The 25,878-nt window shown below is 51.5% G+C and overlaps 1 protein-coding gene and 1 long non-coding RNA gene across 5 annotated transcripts in view; one reads left to right on the top strand and one right to left on the bottom strand.

Annotated features, from left to right (window-relative positions):
- The window catches only part of PRDM16 (PR/SET domain 16), a 310,444-nt gene that overhangs the window by 5,076 nt on the left and 279,490 nt on the right, over positions 1-25,878 (top strand). For 3 of the 4 annotated variants that reach the window (XM_040533378.1, XM_040533382.1, XM_040533377.1), the window contains exon 1: positions 8,804-8,931. The exons of the other annotated variant lie outside the window; for it this stretch is intronic. In XM_040533378.1, coding sequence (XP_040389312.1) covers positions 8,895-8,931 — 37 coding nt within the window. In that variant the 5' untranslated portion in view covers positions 8,804-8,894. Of the gene's footprint in view, positions 1-8,803; positions 8,932-25,878 lie in introns of those variants that run through there. 4 annotated transcript variants of the gene reach the window in all.
- LOC121058182 lies at positions 166-8,880 on the bottom strand. The gene is made up of 4 exons (XR_005814104.1): positions 8,741-8,880; positions 8,529-8,654; positions 7,851-7,945; positions 166-425 (listed from the first exon to the last, which is right to left on the bottom strand). It is a non-coding gene; the product is annotated as an uncharacterized LOC121058182 (long non-coding RNA).

Here is a 25,878-nt window from a genome sequence, read left to right as displayed (position 1 = left end):
GATACAGAAGTGCAGAGACTGCACTTGTTGGAAAGCTGGCTGGAAACTAGCAGTCATAAGGTACAGGGACATTTATATATATTCATAGAAACCATTAAATATTTTGTATATTTTTGCATTTCATTTTCTAACAACTTTTAAAAAAATGGAGCTTGAGGTTTTTTTAAACTATTTGTCAATTAGCTTGTTGCTAGCTGTGTGCCTTACTGCTCCAGCAACAGAAGTGCTGAACTCCTTTTGTCTGCTGCTGGATTGCCACAAGTTCTCACATAGACAATTTGTGGAATAAAAACCAGAAAGGTTGGAAAGCCTGGTGGTCTTCGTTGTAGATCTTCAATCTGCATTGTCACTTGATCACTCCCATCACTGACTGAGACTTCAACCCACCCATATCCCTTGGGGTAAGAAGCAGATTTCTCTTCCACCTGTAGAACAAAATACTGTTACCACAGTGAATGTGCACGTGTGATTGGAGAAGGATTTCTCTATCAATTACTCGAACATGCTGCTTTTTCCTCTGAAATGGATTGCCTCCCTCTGTAGTCTAAGAATAGAGCTGGTTAGGAGACACTTCAGTGGCTTTAAGAACTATCTCCTCCAGGGTGATTGAACCAAAATCTTGTGATGGTTGGCAGTAAGTGTGGATGAAGGAGAAAAAGAAATTAGGACTGTCAGGAACATGGGTGTTTCTGCACTACGTGGAAGACCCTCTCTTCCTTCCTCCCCATGCCCCAGCCACGGAGCTGCCCTTTCCTGCACTGGGGCACGTCTTGTGTGCTTCTGTTAGGCTGAGCGATTGCTTGTACCTGATGTGGTACTGGGAAACAATGGCAGTTGCTAAATCATTGTTTTCCCATGATGAAAAGCAGTTTTAAGAACTCCCATCCAGCTCTGCCTACCCCAGAACACCACTGAAGATGATTAGCTGGATGTTACATGAAATGTGGGGAGAACAAAGTGATCCAAATTCATGCCTGTTGCAGTTCTCGTCAGTGAGTTTTGCTCGAGGAATGAGGTTGACTCATTCTTCCTGGATGCAATCCACCTTTCATGGAAATCGATGAAATTCTTTCTGTTGCGTTTTAACACATGTTCTTACAGTTAGTTTCTACAGTAAGCCTTCATTAATTTGTAAATCTAAATGAACCCCTGGTTCCCTATGGCTTGGAAAATTTATTTTCGGTCCTGATGGCTTTCCCGTGGGGCTGGGGTGTGTGGAGGTGACACCGGTAATGTAAAGGGTGCTGTACGATAGTTCCCCGCTCAGGCTGTGATCTACCAACTGAGGACAGGAGCTCTTTGTGCACCCTGACGTTATTTCTTGGGGGGGGGGGGGGGGTGCTGGCACCGCTTGTAGGGCCGGAGGGAAAAGCCTGGGGGGCTCCCCGGGAGCTGGGTTATGCTCTGGGGTGAGGATGGGGACAAGGGGCAGGGATGGGCCCTGCTGGGGCACGGATGCTCGGCGGGGTCCCGCGGGGCTGCTGAAGGCAACATCGCTGCGAGTTCACCTCGCACCCCATCAGTTCCCTTCCTGTGTCCCCAGCCCTCGAGTCATGCTCTGAACCGCGTTTTTAAAGATTTTTTTTTAAAAGCTGCTTTGTGTTAAATGAATAAAATATGTTGGCGTCCCGTCGGGTCCCCGTTTGCGCCCTTTGTGCACCTTTATCAGGAGCTGGTCATGGAGGGGGTGCCCGGCTCGCTGTGCCCTGCTGCATTGCCGGGGGGAGCTCTGCATCCCCGGCTCGTCTTTTAAGGTTAAAGGGAAAAGTGTGGGGCTGAAGGAAGCGATCCTGTTGCTTTTTTTTAAAAAAAAAGCTTTCGAAAACTCATTAGCAATTGTAGTCGGCGTTTATTTTACGCTCGCAGAGGTGCTCGAGGCTTTGCCGGGTGTGGATGTCTCACTGCTTTAATTTGCTCCGATGGAGACAAACGACACCACCTCGGCACCCGGGATGTTTTCAGGTGGATTTGTGACAGATAAGCATTGCTGAAGCGCAGAACTCTGTTAGTGCTTAAAGAAATAGGAGCATTTGGAAAAGGGTTTGATTTTTTTTTACTTTTCCTGTTTGCTAGTGAAAAAAAAAAGTGTTCTTAATTATGACTTGGGGGGGTATGCTTGCAAAGCTCTTCCAGAAAAGTAATTCTAAACAGTGCAAAAAGAAAAAGCTCTATGATGTTTTATTTTAATAATCTTTTGCAGGCATGTGAGTCGTGTTCTGAGGGGGGAAAAAAGTTTGCAGGGAAAAGGCACGAACAATACAGCCTTTAAAACAAAATCTACAAACTTCTGAGAATATGCCCTCTTATTGAATACACCGGATTTCTCTCCCGAGCAAAGGGGAAGGTTTTGTTCGTTTGGACAGTCTTTGAATACTGTTCTAAAACTTCTTTCAAGTGGGAACTGAAGAGAGAAATGTTAAGTTCTGAGAGGAGACAATGCGTTAGCATCTTTGAACGGAGTCCCTTGCATGCAAATAAGGCTTTTGGCAATTTGGGGAAGTTTAATTGGAAGGTGGAAGCGTGTAAAGATAAGGCTGGATGGAAACGGCATCGGAGGGAGCCCCGCAGCTCGGCGGGGGCGGGGGGAAGGCGCTGGCGCCCCGGAGCGGGGGGGGACCCGGGGCAGGACCCCCCCAGCCCTGCAGCTCTCCTTCGCTCCCGGGTGTCGCCGGTCCCGTGGTGGCGACCCCCGCGCACCCTCCCTGCCGCCGGGGGGGCTCCCGCACCCCTTCTCCCCCTCCCCGAGCATTGGAGCGTCAGCCCCCGAAGGGACCTCGTAAATAAATCCATCGGTTTAAAGTTTCTATAATTTTCACCTAATGAATTTTTTTTCGTTAATGCTTCCCCCGCCCCCAGGGGCATTGTGTCAGGCCGGGCCCAGCCAGCCCTGGATGGCTTTTTCATAGCTCTTGGCTGCGCGCAGCCCCTTCTCGGGATTAGTGGTCGGACTCCTCATTTCCCATAGCCATAAAAGGTCTTGAACTCAATTAATAGCTAATAATTACACGGCCGGCACCGCTGCAGCCATCGGCAGCGGGGGATGCGCGAGCAAAGCGAGCGCGGAAACAGCGCGGGGGGGTCCTGGGGGGGCGCATCCCCCCGGGGCTCCCCTGCTCAGGGCTGCGCTGGCAGCCCCCGGAGGGGCTCCGTCGGGGCTGGGAGAAAATGGGGAGGGGGCGCCCGGTGTCAGAGCCGGGAGCACGCCGGGCTTGGCAGGACAGCGAGGGAAACGGGGACCGCTTTCGGTTCGCTCCCTCCCCCTTAAAATTGGATTAGGGGGATCTCCCCCCTAGAGGAATCTCCCCCCCGGCGGTCGCCAGCCCCCGAGGCTGTGCCGGGCCGGGGTCTCGCCCCGCTTCCATCCGAGCTGCCGCTGCTCTCCGGGATGCTGCGGCTCGCTTCAAGCTTCAGCGGGGGGGAGTCCTGTGAATTTCCAGCAGCGAGCCGAGACAGCCCGGCTCAGTGTCCTCGGAAAAGCGCGTTTGGGTTGAAAAACGTTGGATCGAAACTCCCTCGCCCGGCCGCTGCAGCCCCGTGCCACCGCAGCCGCCCCCCGCAGGAGAGGAGAACTCCCCCGGGCCCCCCGTCCCCGCAGACTGCAGGCTTGGGCTCTTTCCATCACAAAACTGTTTACTGAATTGCGGCGCCCATCATTTCCATTTTGCTTTCATTTGGCAAGCATTCTCGGGGCAAAAATATTTTGATCCAACGTCTAAAAAAATTGCTATAACTCCTTAATTTCTCTTTATTCCAAGAGACCGTCATGATTAAAACTGCTGTGTTTACATCCTCCAAAAAGTATTTCTGTTCATAGGCTGACGTTTTAAAGACAACAGTGCGCGATCTTTTACGATGGTAATTATAATACTGTTCAAGTTAGATATTCAAATGTAAATGTTGCTTTTCTTTTTACGACTTCTTATTTTAGGGCATGCATTTTTACCTTTCCCCGGACCCGCAGCGCGTAGCCTTGCACAGTGGAGTGTAACGAATTCGAAGGAATTCTTATAGCTGGACGTGTTTTTTGAAAAATCCTAAATGGCAATTTACACGGTATATTTTCATGGCCAGGGGAGCCAGTGTTTTCTTCTGGAAATAAGAGAAAGTCTGATAAATGTATTTCGATGCGCGGGCTGATTTCAGCGCAGCTTATGTATCAGGAAAGTGAGCTTCGGGAGAGTAACGTGCACGCGGGGGTTTTGCATTTTTATATTAATCTTCCACCCCCACCCCCTAATTTATTCGCTAGGAGAATCACTAAGGTGGTTAAACCGTTCTGCACAAAACGCAGGCATTTCTGCCTTTCCCAGCGACGTTCCCCCTGGACGTTCCCGAAGGTGTTGGGGTTAATAAAGTGAAAAAAACCCTCCCGGGGTGTGGGCACGTCGGCTGCCTCCTTCGGGGCTGCCGGCGGCGAGGGGCCGCCAGCCTCCGGCCTCTGCCCGGGGCAGGGCGAGGGGTGCTCGGGGCCGCTGACCCCGCGGGCAGGCGAGCGGTGGCCCGGGCGTGCAGGGCTGTCCTTAACTGCCCCCTTGCGCCTGCTGCACGCAGGGAGCCGGGGCTGGAAGCCGCGGCCGAAAAGGTGTTGAAATTCCTTGGCACCGGCGGGGATGAAAGGCAAGCTGCCCTTTGATTGCGTGGATTTAAGGCAGCCCCTAATTACAATGCGGTTGTTGTGTGCGCTTCCTCCGCTTATTAATGGCAGATTAGGAAGGGAAAATCTCCAGGGAAGCGTGTGACATTCTTAGCGCCTAATCTGGCCGGGGCTCGCTGACCCTAAGGGAGAGCAGCCCCGTCGTATGCCACGGGGCTCTTGCGCAGTTTCCAATATTAATTCTCGCTCCGATCTCCTCGCGACGCCGCGCAGAAACAATAAGCAATTTACGCGAAAATCCCTGGGCCGGGAAAGGGGTTGCTCTGCGTGTGCGGCAGCTCCCGGCCAAGCCGGACTGTCTCAACCATTTTAATCTTCTTTAGCGCCTAAACCCGCCGGGGCACGACGGCCGCGCAGCGCCTTTCTCCGCGCTGCCGGGGCAGCCGCAGCCCCGCTGCTCGCCCCCCGCCCGGGGCCCGGAGGAGCGTTACGGGAGCCGCTACAGCTGCTCGGGAACAACATCGATCGGGGAGGCTTGCACGCAAAGCTTCACCTGGAGCGTATTTGCCAAGCTGCCTTCATAAAATACCTGGGAACGCGGGGCTTTGTAGTGAAAATGCCAGGCAAGCCACCCGTAAATTACAGCCGCTCCAGCGCCCCCCCCCTTTAAAGGCTCGCAGTGAATCCCCGTTGAAATGCATGTGGCATGCCACGGAGTTTGTGTGTTGAAATGTATATTAGCTGGGCGAGGAAGCAGAGACGAAGGTGCAAACAGGAGCGAGGGCGGATTATATAAACTCTTAACAGGCGCCGCTCGCTGCCGCCGCCTCGCCCGTGCCCCCCGCCGGGGCTGCGCCGTGCCCGGCCGCGGGGACTCCCCGGCCCCGTCCCCCCGCTGCTCGGGGCCGCGGAGGGCGAAACAATTTTGGCAGAGCGGCCACCGCCGTGGGGGAGCCTTTTTTCCCCCTCCAGCCGGCTCCTGGGGGGGGCTGGGGGCTCCTTGGCCACCGCTTCCCTGCAAGCCGGGCAGGGGCCCCGGCTCCCCGGCGGCCACCTGGGCTGACCCAGGGGAGCCGAGGAGCTCCCCGGCCCCTCTCCCTCCCTCCCCGCTAATGAATTTCCCATTCCCCGCGGCAGCGATAGGCGCTCAAACAGGTGCAAACTGTAAAAACCGGGTAGCAGCCGCGGGATGCTCGTCCTGCCAGGCAGCAGGATGCGCCGCCGGGAGCCGAGGGTGGCTGGGGGAAAGGCTGCGGGTTTTTTTCCCGGCCCCCAGCTGCCCTCCCCGCTCCGGGGCTCGGCTGGGCGCGGGGCTCCGAGCCCGGGACCAGCGCCGTGCCCCCGGTGGCCCGGTCGCCCCGGGGAGCGCTCGTCCCGGCGGCCGCGGCTCGGGCGCCCGCTGGCTCCGGGAGCCTCCCCGGCTCGCTGCCCTGGCTAAGAACCAGGTTCTGGCGAGTTTTTGGCTTAAAACGTGGTTTGCGGAGCGGGACCCTGCTCCGGCCCGGGGGAGCTGCAGCCGCCTGCCCGTGGTGCCCGGTGCCGGGCGGGTCGCGCTGCTCGCCTCGGGGCTGTCCCTGCGCACCCCGACGCTGGGGCTTGGCCATTCGTTCCCCTTTGGGATTTTAATTTTTTTTTTTTATTAATTTCACCAAACTGCCTCCAGGCCCGACACAAGCGGTGCAGCCTCCGCGGGAGCCCCGCTTCTGCCGCCGAGCGATTCTCGCCGGCCCGTGAGAAACGCGGCCGGGGCGAGCGAGAAACGGCAAAGAGAAAGAAAGCTGAGCGCCGAGGGCAGCCCCGGCTCGGCCGGCCGCTTTTCGGTCCCTTCTCGTTGGCTTCGTTTGCAGAAGCCCCAGCGAACCGGGGAGGGAACTCCCCCTCGGCGCGCACACACCGCGCACCCCCCCGAACCCATTCGGCGTCTCTTCCAATATCTGCGAGCGGCCCCGCTAACTGCGAGCTTATTTCTCGCCCAGCTCTGGGCCGGGGGGGTCCGGGCGCAGGGGCTGCGGCAGCTTTTGGCCCCAAAACCGAACCGGGGGGCTGCGGGCGAGCCCCGCGCCCGCCTCTCCCCGCGCAGAGCTCCGGGCCTTTCGTCCCCCGCCGCGCAGGGACGCGCAAAGCCCGCACCTGAGCGCGGCCCGGCCGGGGGCTGCCGACGGCCCCGGGTGTCCTTTCCTCTCCTGTCCTTCCCTTTTTCTCTCCTGGCCTTCCCTCTCCTCCTCGCCGGCTTCGCGGCTTTTGCTCGGGTCCGGGGCGCGACCGGCGGCTCCCGCGACAAAACCGCGGGGCTAATGGGAAGGGAAAAACCGGGACGGGGTTTTAAAACCGAAATGTGCCTGTCCCATTAGCAGCTCGTTGGAGGCATACGGGAGGCAGCCAGCGTCCAAGGTCGTTGGGAGAAATATTTCAGTGCGCTGGAAACATTAGGGCTCCTGTTTCACCCGAGGAGCTCAGGAGAGCTTGTTTTTCCAACCTCGGGGTCCCCGCCACGCCGTGAAACGGCTACCTGTGCGCAGCGCGTTCCCGAGGAAGGAATTCGCAGGCACCATTTCAACATTTTAGGCGACACGTGGCTGCGAGTTCCCTTCAAACGTATTTATTTTATTTGGACTCCTGCTCCACCACCCTTCCCTTTAACGCCGGCTCCTAGGTAGCATCTGAAAGGGCCCTACTCCCATTTGCAATTAAAGACTTTATTGAGGAGGGGAAAACCGGTAATTAGCGAGAATATTCCCCCCTCCCCAGTTCCACCTGCAGGGCAAAAGTGCAGCTGGCAGAATGGCTTCCAGCAGAGACCTGACGCACCCACAGAAGTTTGGCTTTGTTTTTGCAATGCCCTTCGGTGAGAGGGCTCCTGATTTTTCTGCTCGCCGGGTCCCGGTATGGGTTAGCACCTCGAGCGCAGATCCGGGCGCTCGCCCTAACCCGATTATTTTATTGAATGTTTATGAAGGCGCGCGCTTTCTCTCGCTCCCTCTCTCCATATTAATCTCATTAAATCCTACCTTTCAACCTTCTTCCGTGACCATCTGACCTGGCCACTTGAATTAAAATAGTGCTTTCTCCGCAGTCAAAGACAGCACATCAATCATCGGGCTATTTACACTTCGCTCCTTTCTTCAAAGAGGGGCTGCCTGGTCTCTCTCTACCTTCGCTTCCGGGGATGACGGGCAGGTCCTGCGGGTCTCGCGGGCATCGCTTGATTTTATTATTATTATTATTATTATTTAATATATATATATATTTTTCTCACCCCCCTTTTCTCGGCTGTCTGCGCGTCTCTCGGCTTCCCCCAGCGAGGCGGCCGCCTGTCCCTCGGGAGCGCTGCCCGGCCGCGCTGCCTCGCACCTGAAACGCACAAGAAATGGGGGCTGCGCGGGGGCTGTGCGGGGCCGGGACCCTCCGCGCCCCGCTCCGCTCCTCGGCCCCTTGGGGACGCGGGCACGGACGGCGGCTGCCGCCCGGCGGGTGCTGAGCCCTGCCCGCGGGTGCTGAGCCCGCTCCGCGCGGGGCGAGGGGCCCGGGGGTCCCGCGGGGTCGGAGGTTTGGGTCCGAGGGGTCGCGAGCAGAGGAGCGGGGGCGGCAGCGGCGGGGGCTTCGCTAGCGCCGGTGCGGAGCGGAACGATCGCGGTACAAAAGCGAGCAACGCCGGCAGCACGCGAAGCGCAAAGTGGTAGCTCAAAGTTACGCGACCCCCCCCCACACACACCTCGAGCCCGAGGGGGCGAGGCGGAGAAGGAGGGTAAAAAAGGAAGAAAATAAAGAAAGCGATCGAAAAGTTACCGCAGATAAATATTTTTTTTTTTCAGGTTAAAAATTAAAGCGCGTCTAAAACATGTACGATTACAGGATGACATCCGTTAACAAACTCTCTACAGCATTGCTATTTAGTAATAGTAGCAGTAATAAGAAGAATAATAATGATAATCACCTCTTTATAGGATGGCACCTTGGTCCTTAAATATTGTCCAGTGTGTAGGGTCAGTGTGCGGAGGGCTAGGAGCCGCCAGGGCTGATTTTTCTTAAAGGGGCAGATCAGGGGAAGGCTGCGATGGTGCTGGGAGAGAGGAGGGGGGAGAGATAAGTGGTCTGAAGAAGAGGATAGGACAAAAAAAAAAAAAAAAACCTGATGATGATGAATACATTGGAAAGTTTTTTTGGCCCTGGTGAGGGTGTCAGATTGAATGCTCTGTGCGCATGTGCGAAGGTGTCCAAACTGACAATGCTTGGGAGATGAAGATAGTGTGTAGCTGCTTCTGGGCTCAAGGAGGAGGAGAGGAATCCACAAGCCGACACGATGAGATCCAAGGCGAGGGCGAGAAAACTGCCCAAAAGTAGGTCCTTTCTCTCCCTTCTTCCGCGTCCCACCTCCGCGGCGGCTCGGCCAGGACGGCGCGGAGCCGGCCCGGGGGCTGCGCGGGGCTGGAGCCCCCCTCCCGGTCCCCGCGGCGGCGGCGGGAGCCGCGCTGCCCGGCCCCGGCTGCGCGCAGAGCGGGCGCCCCGCTCCGCACCGCTCCGCACCGCCCCGCGCAGCGCCGGGCGCGCCGGAGCCGGGGCCGCCGCGGGCGAACGGCGGAGCCGCGCGGGGCCGGCGGCCGGGGGAGAAAAGCGAAAGTTAGCTCGAAGTTGACGAAAGGGGATAGCAACTTTTTTTTTTTTTTTTTTTTTTTTTTTTTTATTGAGTCGTTCCAACAAGTCTTGTGAAATAATATTCCTGGCTTTTGAAATAGTGGGCGCTAGAGGTCTGCGTTTGGCATCTGCCTGCGCGATCCGGAGAGACTGAACGCTGGAGAGAGAGAGAGAGAGAGAGGGGGAGAGACAGGCAAACAAACGGAAAATTAAAAAAAAAAATGAAGAAGAAGAAGAAACCCTTCTAGGCTCGGGAACAATTATCAAGGAGAGGGAAGGAAGAGAATTTGTAGCAAAAATGGATCCGCTCTCAGTGAGGGGCTTTGGATTCGCAGGTCCAGAGGGAAGATCCTGAAGGCAGCTCGGGTGTCCCAGCTGGGGGTTAAGAAGGTCTGGGGGAGGGGAGTGTGGGGGAGTGTCTTTAATTTTTAATTTTTTAAAATTTACTTGGGGGTGGAATTGCAGCTCGTAAGTCTTGCGCAGCTTTTTCCTCCGTCTTCCGCTGGACCCCTCTTTCTTTCTTTCTTTCGAATTGTTTTTAGACTGGATTTTCGGCTGAGGACAGCGGGGTTTTCGTAGGGGGACAGCGGGGCTTTGGTGCCCCCGCAGAGCCCCGCAGCCGCCCGGGGGGCTCCTCGCCGAGCAGCTCCTGGGCTCGGTGCCGCAGCGGTGCCCGGGCAGCCCGTCCGCACCCCTCCGCTGCTCCTCTCCTTTAGTTTCTGTTTCTCTCCGGCTCCGTGCGAAATCTCTGCAGGCTGCGGGACTTCCAGCGCGGTCCGCGCCCGCTGGGAGCTCCGCTTTTAGGGCTTTGAGGACGCTTCGGAAAATAGCGGCGCCCGGCTCGTTTGACCCCGCGTGCGTTTTCACGGGGAGCCTTGCGGGAGGACTTTGTCGCGCTCGGCCCCGGACGATGCAGTGGCGTGGAGCTCCGCGGCCGCCCCCCCGGCCGTGTGTCCCCCCCACCCCCCCCCCCCCCGCCCGGCCCGGCGGGGAGCGCTCAGGTGCGGCGGGGCCGGGGGAGCCGAGCGCGGGGCGAGGCGCGGCTCCCCCTCCCCCCCCCGCGGGTCCCCACGCGTGGGCTCGGGGGGCTCGGCGGCAGCTCCCCCCGCAGCTCCCCAGCCCTCCGGGAGGGCATCGCGCTGGGCAAAAGCGTGCCCGAGGTTGCGGTGCGGTTCCCCAGCCGAGATGCTGCAGGGTTTGGGGTTCCCCCCCCCCCTTCCTTATTTCTGTTAAAATCGCGCCGGGGCCGGAGTTTTCTTTCGGGTGCGGGCAGGCGGAGACGAGCCCCGCGGTGGCCGAGGTGGCAGCTCCCCGCGTTTCTTTCTCAAACGACAAAACGCCCAGGCGAGCCCGAGGCCCAGCGATTTACCTTGCTGCGGCCCCGTTTCACACTGCGCTCCGTTAAGGTCCCCCGGCTCCCCGAGCAGCCTCTGCACGCCCCTGGGGGACAGCCACGCACCTTCCTCGCCCCAACAGCCGCGGCTCTGAGCAGAAATGCTGCTCGCAGCGCGGGTGTCTCTCAGTCGGAGTGCTCGGCACCGCGGCCACGCTCGTTGGGAAGTTGTCTTTCGGTTAATCCCGGGATTTTATTTTTTCTCAATAAACACACGCTTTAAAGGCCCTCGCTCAATAACTTTTTTTTTTTTTTTTGTAAAATTCAGTATTTTTTTTTTTCGTATAAGGAGGAGTGTAATTTTCAGAGCGCTCTCTCGGCTGTGAAAATAGTGGAATATAGTGGAACATTTCTTTCCTTTTATTTTTCTTTTATATTTATTTATTTATTTATTTATTCTTCTTGCTTCCCCGCGGAGAAGCGCGTGTCGGGAGCGAGCCGCTGCTGATTTTTGCGGGACTGCGGCCGGGAGCGCGCCTCCTGCCCGGCCCGGGGCTCAGCCGCGCACACCGCCGGGCTCCCCGGAGCTTCTGCTTGAGGACAGGATTTAAGGACCGGCAGGTTTTCTATTCCCGGCTTTCTCCAGCGGTAGGGCGATGAGCTGGGAGCGGGGTGCCTGGAGCCGGCCGCTTCCCTCCGCGCACGGAGCCGCAGCAAAACCCCCTCCGGTGTCGGCGGGAGCTGCTGCTACCGCGGGCTGGAAGTGCCTGTTCGGAGGGCAGTGCTCTGATTAAAATCAGGTGTTTAATACAGTACAAGGCCCAACGGTTTTATGGGGTTTCAGCTGAGGATTTTTTAGGGATCACAGTTCAAAACAGTAGTCTGAAGCTAAGGTTTCAGTATCCCAGGAGTATTTATTTGCACAACAGATTAAACACGGACACGAGTGTGCGGATCTCGCCGTATTTCCAGCGGCGAGGTAGTGGCAACTTCAGTGACCGCACGACGTCCCCAAGGCCCCTTCCCGAGCCCCCCCCCATGCACCCGCACCCCGAGGCCCTGCGGGTGCCCGTAGGTGCCCACGCGTGTCCCGGGGGGCGTGCAAGGGGGCGGCGGGCAGGGCATCAACCCCCCGCGCCGCAGAATTTCGGTCCACAGGGCGATATTTCGAGCAGATGTGGAGCTCCTCTGGGGATTCGGCTCTGTTACCTGCCTCGCAGAGGGGCTCAACGTGCGTGTGCGCGCTGCGGTGGGGTCACGCCGAGATTCCCGGCGGTTTTAGGGGAGCAGCACAGGGAGAAGCCGGGGGCTGTCCGAGCCCCCTCTGCGGGGGGGCCGCAGGTGAGCGCGGCCGGGCCCCGCTGCTCCCCCTCGGGGGCTTCTCTGCGGGACCCCGCGGGGAGAAGTTTCCTTCCGTGGGCCTCGTCCCCTAGAAAATAAAACCCCCGGCGGCCCAGGAGAAGCGGCTGCAGCAGCCGGCAGCCCTTGCTCGGAGGGAGAAGGCGGAGGGACGGCGGATAAATCGGTGCGGGGCTGCGCTGCCAGCAAACCCCAAGCGCCCCCCGCTTCGGGGGCTCCCGAAACACAAACGCCGCTGCCGGCCGGTCCTAAATAAACGTGGTCCTAAAGAAACGGTCGTGCTGGACGACGGGGGCCGGTCTGCTCGCAGCCGCCTTCCCTTTTCAGGGCGAGGAAAACGGCGAAGTTCAAGTTTGGGGCCGAGTTGCAGTCGGGGCTGTTCCCTCTGCCCACCGAAGGGGAGGCCGGGCCCCCCCCGTCCCGGGGGGTGCTGCAGGGCAGGGGGAGCAGGAGGGAGAGAGGAGATCGCGGGGGCTGGAGCCCGAGGACCACTTCTCAGGGAGTCAATGTTTGCGCCGGGATAGACGCTTCCGATATCGCAGCACGCGGAGGCCGAAAATTTATGGAGGATTTTTTTTTTTTTTTTTGTGTGCGTGTAGTATTTTTATTTTTAACCATGTTCAAGGCTGCCCGTCCCTCTGCCCGGTCCCTACACGGGCTGGCGAGGGGCTGCCAGCCCGGCGCGGGGTGCGCGCAGGTGCCTCCCCCGGCCTCCTCCGGGCCCGCCGCCGCGGCAGCCTCCGCCGCCTCGCCCTCCCCCGGCCTGCCCCGGATCTGTTCAATTAGGCAATTAGGGATCCTGGGCAGGGAAAGGGGGGTGGGGGGGTATGGGGGAGTTGATCCGCTAATTAAGGTGATGTGTAATTAGCGCTTCAACAAAAATTAGCAAGGATTTAAAATCGGTTTAGTCTTAAAAAAAATATATATAACCTAAATTCTACAAATATAACTTATCAATTCACCCCCCTCCCTGCCTCCCCGCGCACGTTTGATTTATTTGAGAAAGTGCGGAGGGAACAACTGCAAAGAGCTCCCTTCTCCCGTGTCCTGGGAAGAAACTTGGCAAAAGGGAGGGCTGAATTGGTTATTTGCCGAGGGAGACTTTGTTTGAACTTGCCCGTAGCCTGGCGGCTTTAAGGTGCCAAAGTGCTAAGGCTGAAGAAGAGACAGACATCGGGGATTTAATTCTGGCCTGTAATAAAGTCGATGCTCGTAGGTGTCTGTGTGCGGTGCTTGTGATGTTTTATCCACGTGTGTTTGCATCACAGGGCGTTCGTGTGCGCATCTATAAACGTAGGTTTGTGCAGTGCATCGCAGAATGGCACGCTGTTCCCGTGTCCCTGAATTCCCGTGTGCTAAAAGGAGGCTGTGCAGATGCAAAGCGTGGCTGTGCAGATGCATTCGTCTGTTGGACTGATAGTGCTTGTAGAAAGGTCTCAAAAAATTGCAGGCTCTGCATGTCGATGAACCTGTGAGCTACGCGCAGAAATGCGGTGACTAGTATTTTATAAACTTTGTTTAACAACAAGTAAAGCTGCCTTATTTTTAGACTTTGTTTTGAAACTGCAGTGTAAAACCAAGGTCAGCAAATGTGGGTCTGTAAGAAGCTAAGGGGACTCACAGAATAAAACAAGCGTGCTTCCAGAGGTTCCTATTTAAATATCCGAGGAAGGCTGAAGTCAGAAGGAGCAGAGAATTGCTGTTCTGTTCCCCACAAGCACGCAGCACCCAGCGCTGAGCCACGCGCTCCCCGTCTCACAGCAGACTGACACGGGCAGGATTCTGACCCACCGCACGGGAGAGAGCCGAGCGTACCTGAAATACGCAAAATCTCCACTCGCTTCTGGGCAAAATGCAATGCGGGAGCTAGGATTTCACAACAGAGGAGCAGTGTAATTCATAGCTGTTGCTCGCTGTAATAATATCCCCGCTCCTCAGTCGGATGTAACCGCTCCGTGACCGGTGATAAAGGAGCGCCGCAGCCTGCCTGCTGCACACAGCTTACACCTGCCCGCACGGGCTGCGCTGCTGGCTGCAGAGCAGCCTCGGCTGTGAAGTGAAATACCTGAAGTGACTGACAAGGGCATCTTCTGTTTAAGAGGGAAATATCCTTCTGTGGCGTGGCGGCACTCATTAATGTTTGTAAAGCACCCTGAGATTCTCAGAAGGAAAGGCCCTGTTGAGTGAAAAGTATTATTATTGTTATTACGGCTCCGATTATTATGGCTTATATATTTTATGAAAGCTCTGTACTATTTAGTACAGTGCTTCAAAGACAAAGGTCTGGAGAAGTTTGCAAACACTAATGAGGTAAGTCTCGGTGGCCGCCTTTCTGGTGGGGAAGCATTGTTAGCTGCCCGTACCGCTGGGGACGTGGGGCAGGCTGCGGCCACTTGCCGGAGGATCCCTGGCCGCTCCTGCTGATGGCATCAGGCAGAGAGGCCACATTTTTCAGACTTGCTTTTGCCTTTCCAGCTGCAAAATTTGCATTCCATTATTATTATTGTAGTTGTTACTTTTTTCCTGTTGCCGTAAGCTTCTGGTGTGTGAAATTGTCTAAATGCAGATTTTAATTCCACTGCAGCCTAGGCCTTTTCTATGGTGTAAGGGGGCAGCACGTAGGAACGTACGTGCTCTGCGGGCCAGGGAAGCTCAGGCTGTGTTTCCACAACGTGATGGCTGTTCCACTCTCACTGGACGTGTTTATTTTTTTCCAGCCGGATTATTTAAATGACAAACTCATGCAATTCTGAACGCTAGCTGAAAGGGTCAAAATCTCAGCTGCATAATGAATTTCTCATGCCTGTTTCTCAAGCGATATTTTAAATCCTGTAGGGGTAAGTCGCCAGCATATCGGTAAACGCGTACACATACAGTGTCCATCTGCAGTTACGAATAAAGACATCTGAAGGATATGTGCAAACACATTTGTTTCCACTCTCTGGGTAACAGCCTGTTGATATGTCAGTGCTCTGCAGCATTCCACACCAAAATTACTGCTGTGTTTTCGGATCTTAAATATGCCCTCTTTTTCTGGAGGAATTGCAGGTCAGGGATGTCGTAGTGGAAAAGATCTATGACCTTATTATTTCTTTTATTTTCTTAATGGATTTTCATGCATCACCGGTACCTGCTCACGGGCTGTTTATTTTTATTTTTATTGCAGTAGGTTGTGCGTTGTGTAGCGTCCAAATCTGTAACAGAGTGTCCCTGTCCCGGCGAGTTTTTTTTCCTTTTCTTCATTCAGTGAATGATGTGACCCTCTTTGCTAATAAAAATGAAATACGACTTTCATCCCTGGAATAAGTGTACTTCTTCGTGCTTCTGAACGCTCGCAGCCTGAATTAGCTGCTCGTGTTTTTTTGCGATTGGAAAGAAATTTCCCTGCGGTAAGGGTCACAACGTGAGCAGGTAGGGCTGGGACCCAGCTCCTTTTCCACAGAGCAAAGTGTTTCTCGGCGTGAAGGCACCCGTGCTGTGCCACAGCAGCACGTGGTGTGCGGGGAGAGGGTGGGTGAACGTCCAGCACATTGCCCCGCAGATGTGCTTGACCCTACAGAAAGCCAGGAAGGCGTTTTTGTGCCGCGGCACCCGCTCTCGTTCTGCAAACGAGGCCGCTGGTTCTCCGGGGGAGACATTTCCCACCTGGCAATGGATGGGGGCGGCCAAATTACTTCCAGTAGGCCTCAGAAGTATGCTTCTATCGCGGTAAATCTTGGTCTCTGTTGAGCTGGTGTGGAAAGGCTTCATCTTCCCTTAACCGCTCGCTGCTTGTAGTGGCACGGGTAAACTGGGGAGCCTGGGCCACAGCTCTCCGGGAAGACTGCACAAGCATTCGGGGTGAAAATGGTGGACCAAAATAAGATGGGCACCGATTTATTTCTGTCTTGATAGTTTTTTACATCTTTCAGGTGTTTTGCTTTAAGGTCTTATTTTGATGTGGCAGGTTTTTTTTTACTGGTCTGTTGTTTTTGGCGTATGGACTCTCTCGCCAAAGCCATGAGACACAATGCCCTGGCATCAGTTCTTGGGGCCAATTTAGCCATCATTACTAGATAACACTGTCAGCCCCTTCGAGAAACATATTTGTTTAATAGTTAATGTTCTGTACAAAATATGGAGGGTGGGGAGAAGTCAAACTGTAGTGAATGCTCTGCTTATTTTATATCCACTATAACTATTTTTGTCCATGAAAATTGGCTTAATTATATCAATGGAATGTTTCTTTTTCAATTCTGTATGCAATTAGTCCATCTTGCTGGCTGCAATTTATTTTAATAAAAAAATAAACCAGTGGCGTGTTCAGTTCCTCATCCCCTGGGGACAAATGCGATTGGTGTGTTTAATTTCATTAACTACAATGCGGCCTACTGGAAAAATGTATAAAATCAGCTTTATACAGCTTAAACACTGGCATTTGAAACAAATCATTACTGCATTAGCTGTCACACTGGTAATTCTAGAATCCAAGACAAAAATATTATAGCTGTTTTTATAACCCTCTGCAAATACACTGTTAAAATAATTTGTAATCATTTTTTAAACATGCCCTGATGTTTTTAGTTAAAATATCTTATCACCACCAGAGAAGGTTGGCTATTCATTATCACACGTGTGTTTTACTGAACGATTCGGGGGTTGCCTCCACTGTAGAAAATCCACGCCTGTCTGTCTGAAGCTCCCATCTGAAGATGGGCAGTCGGTGCTCACCGAATCACACTCCCTATTTATTTATTTTTTCATCTGAATTTGCTTGCACCGGTTTGCAAGCCTAGCTTTTGGTACGACCTGTGCACGGAACAGTTCTTCCTGGCAGTGCAGGTTAAGGCGTTACGGAATTAGACATCATTTTGAATATACCTTCCTCTTCTGCTAGCTTTTCTTGATAAGCTACCCCGGAGCAAGCCCTTCCTATACAGCAGTTCTGAGTTTTTCTGTGGTCCTTGGAGGCTGGGGGGAAGAGGAGAGGCTGCACCCTGCAGAGCGCCGTGCTCACCGGGACCTTTCATGGGGTGTGGGGCAGAGCTCGGCACTCAGCTGGTTTGCGACTGGGTTTTGGCACTTTGTGAGGCAAGGTATTGTTCAGGTAGCACGATTTAGCCAGAAAACTGTTCTTTCCTTTCCTTTTTATTTTATTTTTTTTTTTTAGTATGTGTGCCTTTCATATGGAAGTGCACACAATGCTGGTTTAGGATGCGTGTGTAACCAGTGAATAATGCTGAGCAGAACACGTTCTAATTCACATGCCTGATTCTTCTGCGAAAGCTGAGGTTAAACTGACAAAATTCAGGATTTTTTTTAAATGAGAGGCCAGATCTCAACTCATGGAAATCAGTATCAGCATCGATGATGCTAACTTTCACCAGCTGAGCACATGACCCAAGAGGTTTTCTGTGTATGTGCAGAATATATACAAATATTGGTATACAGCTAGTTTAAGCACATTCACTTTCAGCATTTGCAGATCCATATTCAGATGGAGGGATGTAAACTGTTTTTTTCTTAACTCATGGAATGATCAATTATATAACCTTAGCATATTTTACACAGATTGCTATTTTCTGAAGTGGCCTGGACTTCCTTTTCAAAGTAATGTACAGAAGAGGGGCTATATTGGATAGAAGCCATCTGTCCCCTGCATGCATTGTGCTTTTTTTTTTTTCCCTTCCACCACTGCCATAAACAGTAGTTAATTTTCTTTTCCATATCTTTAACTTTATAGCAGTGGTGTTTTGGTACAAGCGATACCCAGATATGTTTTATTGGTATTGCGGGAGGAAAAAAAAAAAAATCAGCTTTGTTTCCTTCTTGATATAAAATCACTTTGGGAGGACTCACGCAGCTGGGCACGGTCTCTGAAGCCAGGCTGAGGAAGCGGCTGGGCTGTAGCAAGGTGCAGGCAGTGGCACTGAACCCCCTGCAGTGCGGTTCTGGGGCTGTTTCTGTGCCGGGGGTGAGGCTCCAGCCTCGCTGCACCCCGGCCTCCGGCGCGAGGCTGCGGCCAGCACATGGGTTTGTTCCCTCAGCCCCGTGCTGCCGGGCTTCGATCCTTTGGCTGTCAGAAAATATGGAAAGTTGGATGCGAAGCTGTACTCAGACCATGGAAAAGTTGTAGAGTGATGGGACTGGGGGCAGGGGCCTTTGCTGCTATTCAGAAAAGAAGAAAAAAAAAAAAAAAGAAAAAAAAAACAACAACTTTGAGCCTTAGTTGACCAGAGATGAGTCTAGGGTGCAGAAAAAGCCTGAGTTGCTTTTTGGCGGAGCTGATGAACTAGCTTTACTGCCTTAAGCAAATAATTTACCCTCAGCTACTTCATCTGTAAAATGGGAGGGATTTTGTGTACCTGCCTTTGTGATTTCAGGATAAACGTATCATTAATGATCTTTGGGTTTGCTCCAGCCTCCCGCTGAGGTCACTGGGAGACTTTTGCTGAATTTACTGGATCAGATTTTTTTTGTTCTTGCAAGTTTCAGTTTTTGCTAAAAATCTTTTATTTCCATCTCAGATGCTTATAAAGAAATGCTTTTGTTTACATGCAGCCTGGCATTTTCTGTCCTTCCAGGATAGTATTTAGTGTTTTTTATTTCACAGTGAATGGACCTTTTGGGCTCAATCATGTAAATTAATTTTTAAATGGCTGTGCTTGAAGTTCATGTAGTATAAAATTGCTTTACCATTTTTTCTGTTTATAGAAAAGGACTGGTTTCATTTTATATTTTATTACGTAAATGTGAAATAGAGAACAAGCACAACTAGCAAGTGATCATGTGTTTTATTTCAGAATTATCACATAGGAATAAAATAAATTTAAATCCCTACATGGCACGATAGTCATATTTAAAAAGCAGTTGATGCCTCATGGATAACTTTGAAAAGCCCTCTGCTCAGAAACAGTTCTGCTCATATATTCCATATATAATGAATAAAAAACAGATCTTTGTTACTTTGGGAGTTCTTAAATCCTTCCTGCTAGAGCACTCTTCAAGTATTTAGCCAGATAAAGTTCAGAACAGAATTTCTGCCTTTGTCTTCTGGTTTTGATTGCACCTGTTAACGAGTACAGTAATTTTAACAGCTTCTTGGTAGCGGCAGCTAAAGGTGAGCCGTCAGGAAATCCAAGCTGATTTCATGGATGTGTCCTTAAGGACATGGCTGGAGAGCTACTGATGCTTTCCCAGGCTCCGGGAGATGTGTGGTTTTCCAGGCGAGCAGAACGTCTCCGTCCCGTAGGTAAAGCCTCGTGCTTCCTCCAATAGTTTATTGTCAGGGGGTTATGATTATTGATTTAAAACAATACAACAAAGCACCTGTGAAGCGAAATGGCTATCACCTTGTTAAATATTCTTCAGAAAACCCGCTTCTGGGTTCCTTGCAGTGGTTCAGATAGGCAGACAGGTGGATGATCCGGGCGTTAGACCTACACGTATGTATTTCATTTCCTCTTTAAACCTGTGTATTACTGTTTAACTTCCATTTCAGATAAAACAGCAATTTTGTGTAGTTCTCCAGTTAATGTGTAGTTCCCTGCATCCTGACAGAACACAGAGGGCTCGGTGTAAATATTCACGTGCGTAGCCTCCAGCCGTAATCAGAAAGTTTCTCGTGTGATCCAGTAGTCAATGCCCCAGCTAAATATTGATTTATGTAATAGTGCTGTCTGTTCCAGTAGATCAGAAAAAGGAGTGTGCATTTAACACGCGTCTATAAATCTATTTTTGCCCAATGGACAGTAACTGCTTCAAAGCGTTGTTGTTCAGCAGTTTGAGAAATAAGTCTCGGGGCGCTGACCAGAGAAATGTCCTGCCCCAGAGTTCATGTTATGAAGGGTCTCTTCTGCACGTCTATTGCCGTGCTGTCTGGGTGAAGGAAATAAGAAACTATGGAAGATTTCTGGGGTGTTGCTTAGGATGGGGACCCTCTTTTCTTCCTTAATGGTAGCACTGAAGGCATCGTTTGGGCAGGCTGAGGCTCATGTCTAACCCAAGCCCAGGAGACAGGGGTTCCACAGTGGAAGTTTGCCTTTAACCTTGCACACTCATTGTTTCTCCTCCTGCCCGCTAGTATCAGGTTTGTCCTGCAGCTGATTCCTGGGAATGTGCAGCATTAATGACAGTGGTTTGTGACCGGCTGGAGCTTCGGGCTGGCTTTGTCACTTGCAGCAAAGGCGGTCGCAGGGGAACCCTCGCTGCAGCCCCGGCACCTGCCGAAGTTCACGGCAGTCCTTCCATCGGCTTCATTGGACTTTGGAGCAGGCCCTCGAGGCACTGAGCTCCTTGGGACATCGATGCTGTTTGCATATAAAGATTTTTGTTATATCTGAGTTTGTATGTAATGCTCGTTAATGATTAGCTACCAAGGGTCCGGTGTATGATAGACCTGTTTGCATGGATCAAATCAGCTGTGCCTTTGTCTCTACTTCTAAAGTCCTTTTCCTGATGTGACCTGGCTCTTAAAATATTGATAAATACATATTTTTACCTGTAACTTGAAGAGCTGTTAATGTGGCTGATTCTACTCACCCAGCCCAGAGGAATGTGTAGTCACTGCCCCTCCAGGATCCCAGCGTCAGTGGAGTAATCCCATCCCATAGTCACGTCTCAGTAATTGAAGACTGAAGAGACAGCCTTGAGGACTTCACTGTCAATATATGCATATCTGGTTCTCAGTCTCAAGCTGTAACTATGTCAGGGGTATTCTTGTGAGTAATGACAGATTCTTAATCTTTCTTTTTAGTTCTTTCAGTGAAATTGCATCCATACATGTTTGAAATGAGAAGAATCCATGAAAACATAGACAAATATCTACCTGCTGATCTATCTATCTAGAGACTAAATATTGGAAGAGTGGTCATTTAGATCAATCTTTTGCCTCAGTGCTCGCATTAGAACAAAAAAAAAGCACTCTTGAAAAATTACTGAATTCTCCTTGCAGTGTCAGGTTCCAAGATAATGATGTGTCTGTGTGTGAAAATATTAAATTGCAATAACATGCAGAGTGAGTGGCTTTCTGAATGGGGTATTCAGTTCACAGCTTGGACTATACATAAAGCTAGTGAGTGACAGAATACAAATGGTGTCATAAAACATCAGGGGAATTTACAGCCAGTCTCAATCTTTTTGATCTATATTCTATCTATGGAACGCTCTCAATCTATCTTTAGTTAATGAAACAGTTAAACATATTTAATTATTTATCACTGTTTAATGTCAGGAGTTATCAAAACAGATTGTTTCCCCCCCAAACACTTAAAGGTAGTAGAAGAACTCTAAATTGTATGTACTGAACTCTGGGATGTTTCCTGCCCAAAGAAAACACATCAGAACATCTCTGCATGGAGGTGTTTTTAAATTGCAGTTGTTTGATGAAGGCAAACCCTTTAGTTTCTTTGCAAGAGCGTGCACTTTGTTTCTGAAACTTGCTTGTTTCTTATGCAAAGTGTTTTTATCCTTCATAGAAAAAACAACAACAGGGAAATAAGAATTTGGTTCCACTTTAGATGAGAAATTAAATGTAATGGGGCAGTTCTCAGTGGGTATAAGCTGGTACCTATGCGATGTGGCCCAATAACATGGAGCCAAAGTGAAAAATCATTCTGAAAGTAAGTCTGCTGTGCTGCACCACCCTCTCCCACCTAGAGATCAGCCCGGCAGGTTTATGCAACTCCCTTCACGAGCATCGCTACAGAGCAAGCATGCAGCATGGTCCTGGGGCTTCTTCTCACCCGTGCATGTATGTGAAATATTTCACAGAAATTCTGTGAACGGACCTTGAAACCGCCCCCCTCCCCCCAAAATATCAGGCGTGGGGAGCACAGCTACCCGGTGAATCTCATTTCCTATTTTTCTGAATTTTGGAATTCAGACCGCCTGTGACTCCAGGTCCTCACTTGCCCCCTCGCCCCCCACGGAGGCGTGAATCGAACCCCTCGGAGCCGGGCCAGGCTGCCAAAAGCCCGCTATCGGGGCTGGAGGCGTGGGGGTCCAGGGTCTGACCCTGCCATACTGCCCCGATCTGCTCTGGGGGTGGCTTTGATAAGGGATCGCTCTTTCTCCTTTACCCAAGCTCTCCCTTTCCCGGCGGTTTTAAATTGCTCCCCGGCCCCGACAGACGACCCTCGTTCAAAGGGAAGCGTGGAGGAGGCTGGTGGCTGCCGAGAGCGGTCGGAGCGCGTTACCGGCGGGCTGGACCCCGCTGGGATCTCTCGGGCAACACCCCTCCGCGGCCCACCGAACAGAGTGGCATTGTGAGTAGGAAGGCAGGCGGCCTCGCTCCTCCCTGACAAAGGGTCCTCAATACTTTTATTCAGCGGAAAATGGAATAATACTTTGGGGTTTGCTTTGAAAGCCACAGCCACCGGCTCCTTTGCACGCTGGGGATGGTTTCTGCAGGAGGAAGAGCTTTTCTGAGGGGAGAGGACTTTACACGTGGAATGAGATTAAAGGCATCTCCGTGCCAACACGTTGAACGTGGGGTTTACGAGAAGTATCGATGTTTCATTACAGCCATGTGTGCCTGTCAGGAGCACAGCCCTTGCTGCGCTGGTGTACAGCCTCGGTTACTGCCCAGATGTGTAGGAAGCAACCTAGCCTGCTGGAAATAAAAGTTTTATTGTATGTCTTGTTCCCTTTAAAACGCACCATGTAGCAATGCTGTTTTGGTAAAGGTAGGTTGGGGGCTGCTTCGGATATTACAGAGCTCTCAGCTGTTCAGAATCAGCTTTTTATAAGGGGCATCCCTGCATGGATAAGGAAGCCAGCCACAAAAACCTAAACTAGCAATTCGACCATAGCAGCAAAAGGCTCGAGCAATGTGATCCCCCTTGCTTTTGCTTGTAATAGGCAGCTTTGTGCTGTAGGTATCAGTAAGAACATATGAGCTAAACTTGAAGCTTTGGGTTTTTTCATGTCTTGATTTCTGATGTCCTTATTTCCATTTTAAATGGACTATTTTGTCAAGAAATGGAGAAAATCATGTGTGTGTCTGATGGTTCATTGTGTCAGCTTTTGTTATTTTCAGTGTCGTGGGACAAAAACTTAATGTGCTGTTGGATTAACCTGGGTATTAGATTTTATGGCTACAGCTGATGAACATCAAAATGTTGAACACAAGATGCCAGAGCTAAGGGGAAAGATGTCTGTATCAGAAGTGGACACTGAGTGGCTCCAGAGGGGGTCTTCTGCCTTTGGTGCCTTGCGGGTCTTCTTGCTTCTGGTGCCCTGCTTTCCCACCTGCCTACTTCATGCTCTCAAGAGCAGGTAGAATTAGAGATAAAGGAGGTAAGGAGAAAAAGGCACAGCTCTTAAAATAGCTTTAAGAGCTCTTAAAGTAGCTTTTCTCTGCGTTACATAGATGCTGTTTTGCCAAATCTTTCTCACTACCCTTTCCTATCTGGCTTCTGAATCTGTTGCTGGTTTGCTTTAAGCAGTGTGAAGTTGCTGGGAAGCACTGGGATTTTGTGAATGCAACTGAAACTGCTGTGACCTTTGACCCTCCAAAACCCGGCCCGGGAGGCTTAGCATCACTCTCACTGGTAGCTGCCTTCTTAAAACTTGAAAAATACCCATCTGAAAATCAAGCTTGATCTTTGAAGTGCTTGAGCTAGGTCCCTCTGATCAAAGTGCACCACTTTCTCTGGCCTCTAGCATTGATGTTTTCATTTCTAGTCCCTTAGAAATTGCAGCAGCTTTGCTTGGCAGACCCCTGCTTGCATGCAGAAACACGGGGCAAAGGCAAGAGCCGATCTCACAGGTTACACCGCGTGGGCTGTGTGATGCCAGCTGGAGGAACTCCTCTTGCATTCAGAAGAGGAAAAGATCAGCAGCATTTGGTGCATGGGTATGGAGGATATTGGGCTTCTGCTTCCCATCAGGCTTCAGCTTCACTTGGTCACATTTCCATTAATTTTTGTCCTTTGGAGCTGAGAGCTGGTGCTTGATCTGACAAACGATTCCAGAACATTGCTATCCCTCTTCAGCTCTCTCCTGTGGTGAAATAGAACTGCTCAGACCCTTTGCTACAAGCCTTGTAGTGTCTGACGTAGTAAAAGGTGAGAACAACTGCTGTTTGAGGCGCCCGTCTGGTAGGATCAATTCCTTCCTGATGCCATCTTTTCCTAGTTAAAATTGTTTTTTTTTTTTTTTTTTACCTGTTCAGCTGTGAAATTTAGAGAATGCACTTCTCAAATGAAGCCAGTGCGAGCTGTGCTCAGGATTAGGCATTCTTCTAACTACTCAAGCAAGTTAGCTGCATTACTGGCGCTGGCTTTACAGGGAAATTGCAGAGCAATTCAGAAGTAAGGTGTATCACAATGTGCACATGCCTCAGGAAATAATTGTTATTGAAGAAGGGTCAAAAATGTGCTCATATTTTCTGTGTCGTGTTCCCTGATACCTGCAAGTACCTGGGGAAGGAACCTTCCCTAGCCCGGCCGCTACCTGCGGTGCTCTCCTGGCGTGTCGCAGCACACGAGGTGAGCCGCAGCTCCCACTGTGCTGATCACAGGGGTCAGTGCTGCAGTCAGACCTCCCTCTGCTATGGGAGGGAGGTTATTTATAGTGCTGCAGACATCTCAGTGAAAGAAAAATCAGAGTCCATAATGCCATATTAAAAATATTGATAAAGTATCGATTATCGCTTAGCCCGGGCTTCAAGTGCGAGTAGCTGGTTTCCATAAATCACCCGATTCCTCCAGGACTCCAGAGGAACCGAATGTCGCTGTTCAGCCAGGTTTCATTTAGGAAGTACAAGTCTGGCAGGGTTTCAGAAAGCGATGAGTGAGGCCGAGCACTCGGTGCCAGCTGCCACGGCCGACACGGCCGCGGAATCCAGATGCTCGCATTGTTCGGCTGCCGCTGCTCTGCCAAGGCAGGTGATAATTTCTAAATGGTTTTGATGTCTGAATAATACGGTGCTCAAAATAGGATCTTTCAGTAAACATATTCATGAGCCTGAACACAGCATGCTGCCGGCCAGGGCACAGCTCCCTGAAGGCAGCGGCTGCGAGGGTACTCCCAGCTCCGTGCCCTGGAGCGAGGGGAAGCTTCGTCGGTGGGGGATGAAGTCAGGGCACAAAATAGCTTTTAAAATTTTGAATAATTGTAACAGTTAATAATTTTAAGCCTTTATTTTTTCCATTGTTAAACTTCAGAACAGTTGCAAAAACTTCTGTGCAGAAGAGGAAGCAAATTTAAGTTAAAAGAAAAGATATTCTCACCACTGACCTAGAATTAAGGAATTTTTTTCCTCCTATTGCTCACTTTCACTTCTTGCTTTTCCTCGTCATCTCAAGAACGTCTCTTCTGTGTGCTGTTTCTACACTAGGAGTGGGAAAATGCTGTACCATTGTCCCCGTGTGCTACCAATTTTTTTAAAGCCCTGTAACCCAGTCACTTGTGTACACGGTGATCCCCTAAAAAGAAAAAAAAGACGATGAGAAATCTCACCACCACAGCAGTGAACCAAACTGATCCTCTACCCTTTTTCTAGATAAAAGCCTCGATAAAACAACCTGAATCCAGAGCAGATTTCCTGGGAGACAGGCAGTGCATCAGTAAGGAATCTCAGACATTTGGGTTGCCTGATGTGGAGCAAAACAGGGATGTAACCGACCTTGCCGTGGAGCAGAGGGATTAGCCCCAGGCACCTTCCTTCCCTGGGTTCTCTCCCCCTTCACACTGTGGGTGTCGTCATCCCCCCCTGTTTTAGACCAGCCGTGCTGTTCTGCAGGGCATTTCTGGAGGCTCGAGCAGATTCGGATAGTCTGGAGGAATACCCAGTCTCTGGCAGTTACCGGAAGCAAACGCCAAAGCTTTTGGAGTTTCCCCATTTACATGCAGCATGAATTTCCCATTTGATTAAACAAATGATGCTTTGCTTAATTTGTCTGTGTTGGCTATTTTTATGAAATATGCACTTAATTAAGAGAAATACAGAAAAATGTTTATTCTCAAGATTTATGCG

The sequence above is a fragment of the Cygnus olor genome, chromosome 21, assembly GCF_009769625.2.
Source record: "Cygnus olor isolate bCygOlo1 chromosome 21, bCygOlo1.pri.v2, whole genome shotgun sequence".
Taxonomy (NCBI): Eukaryota; Metazoa; Chordata; class Aves; order Anseriformes; family Anatidae; genus Cygnus; species Cygnus olor.
The sequence above is the reverse complement of the archived record's forward strand: the minus strand, read 5'-3'. Positions and strand labels throughout refer to the sequence as shown.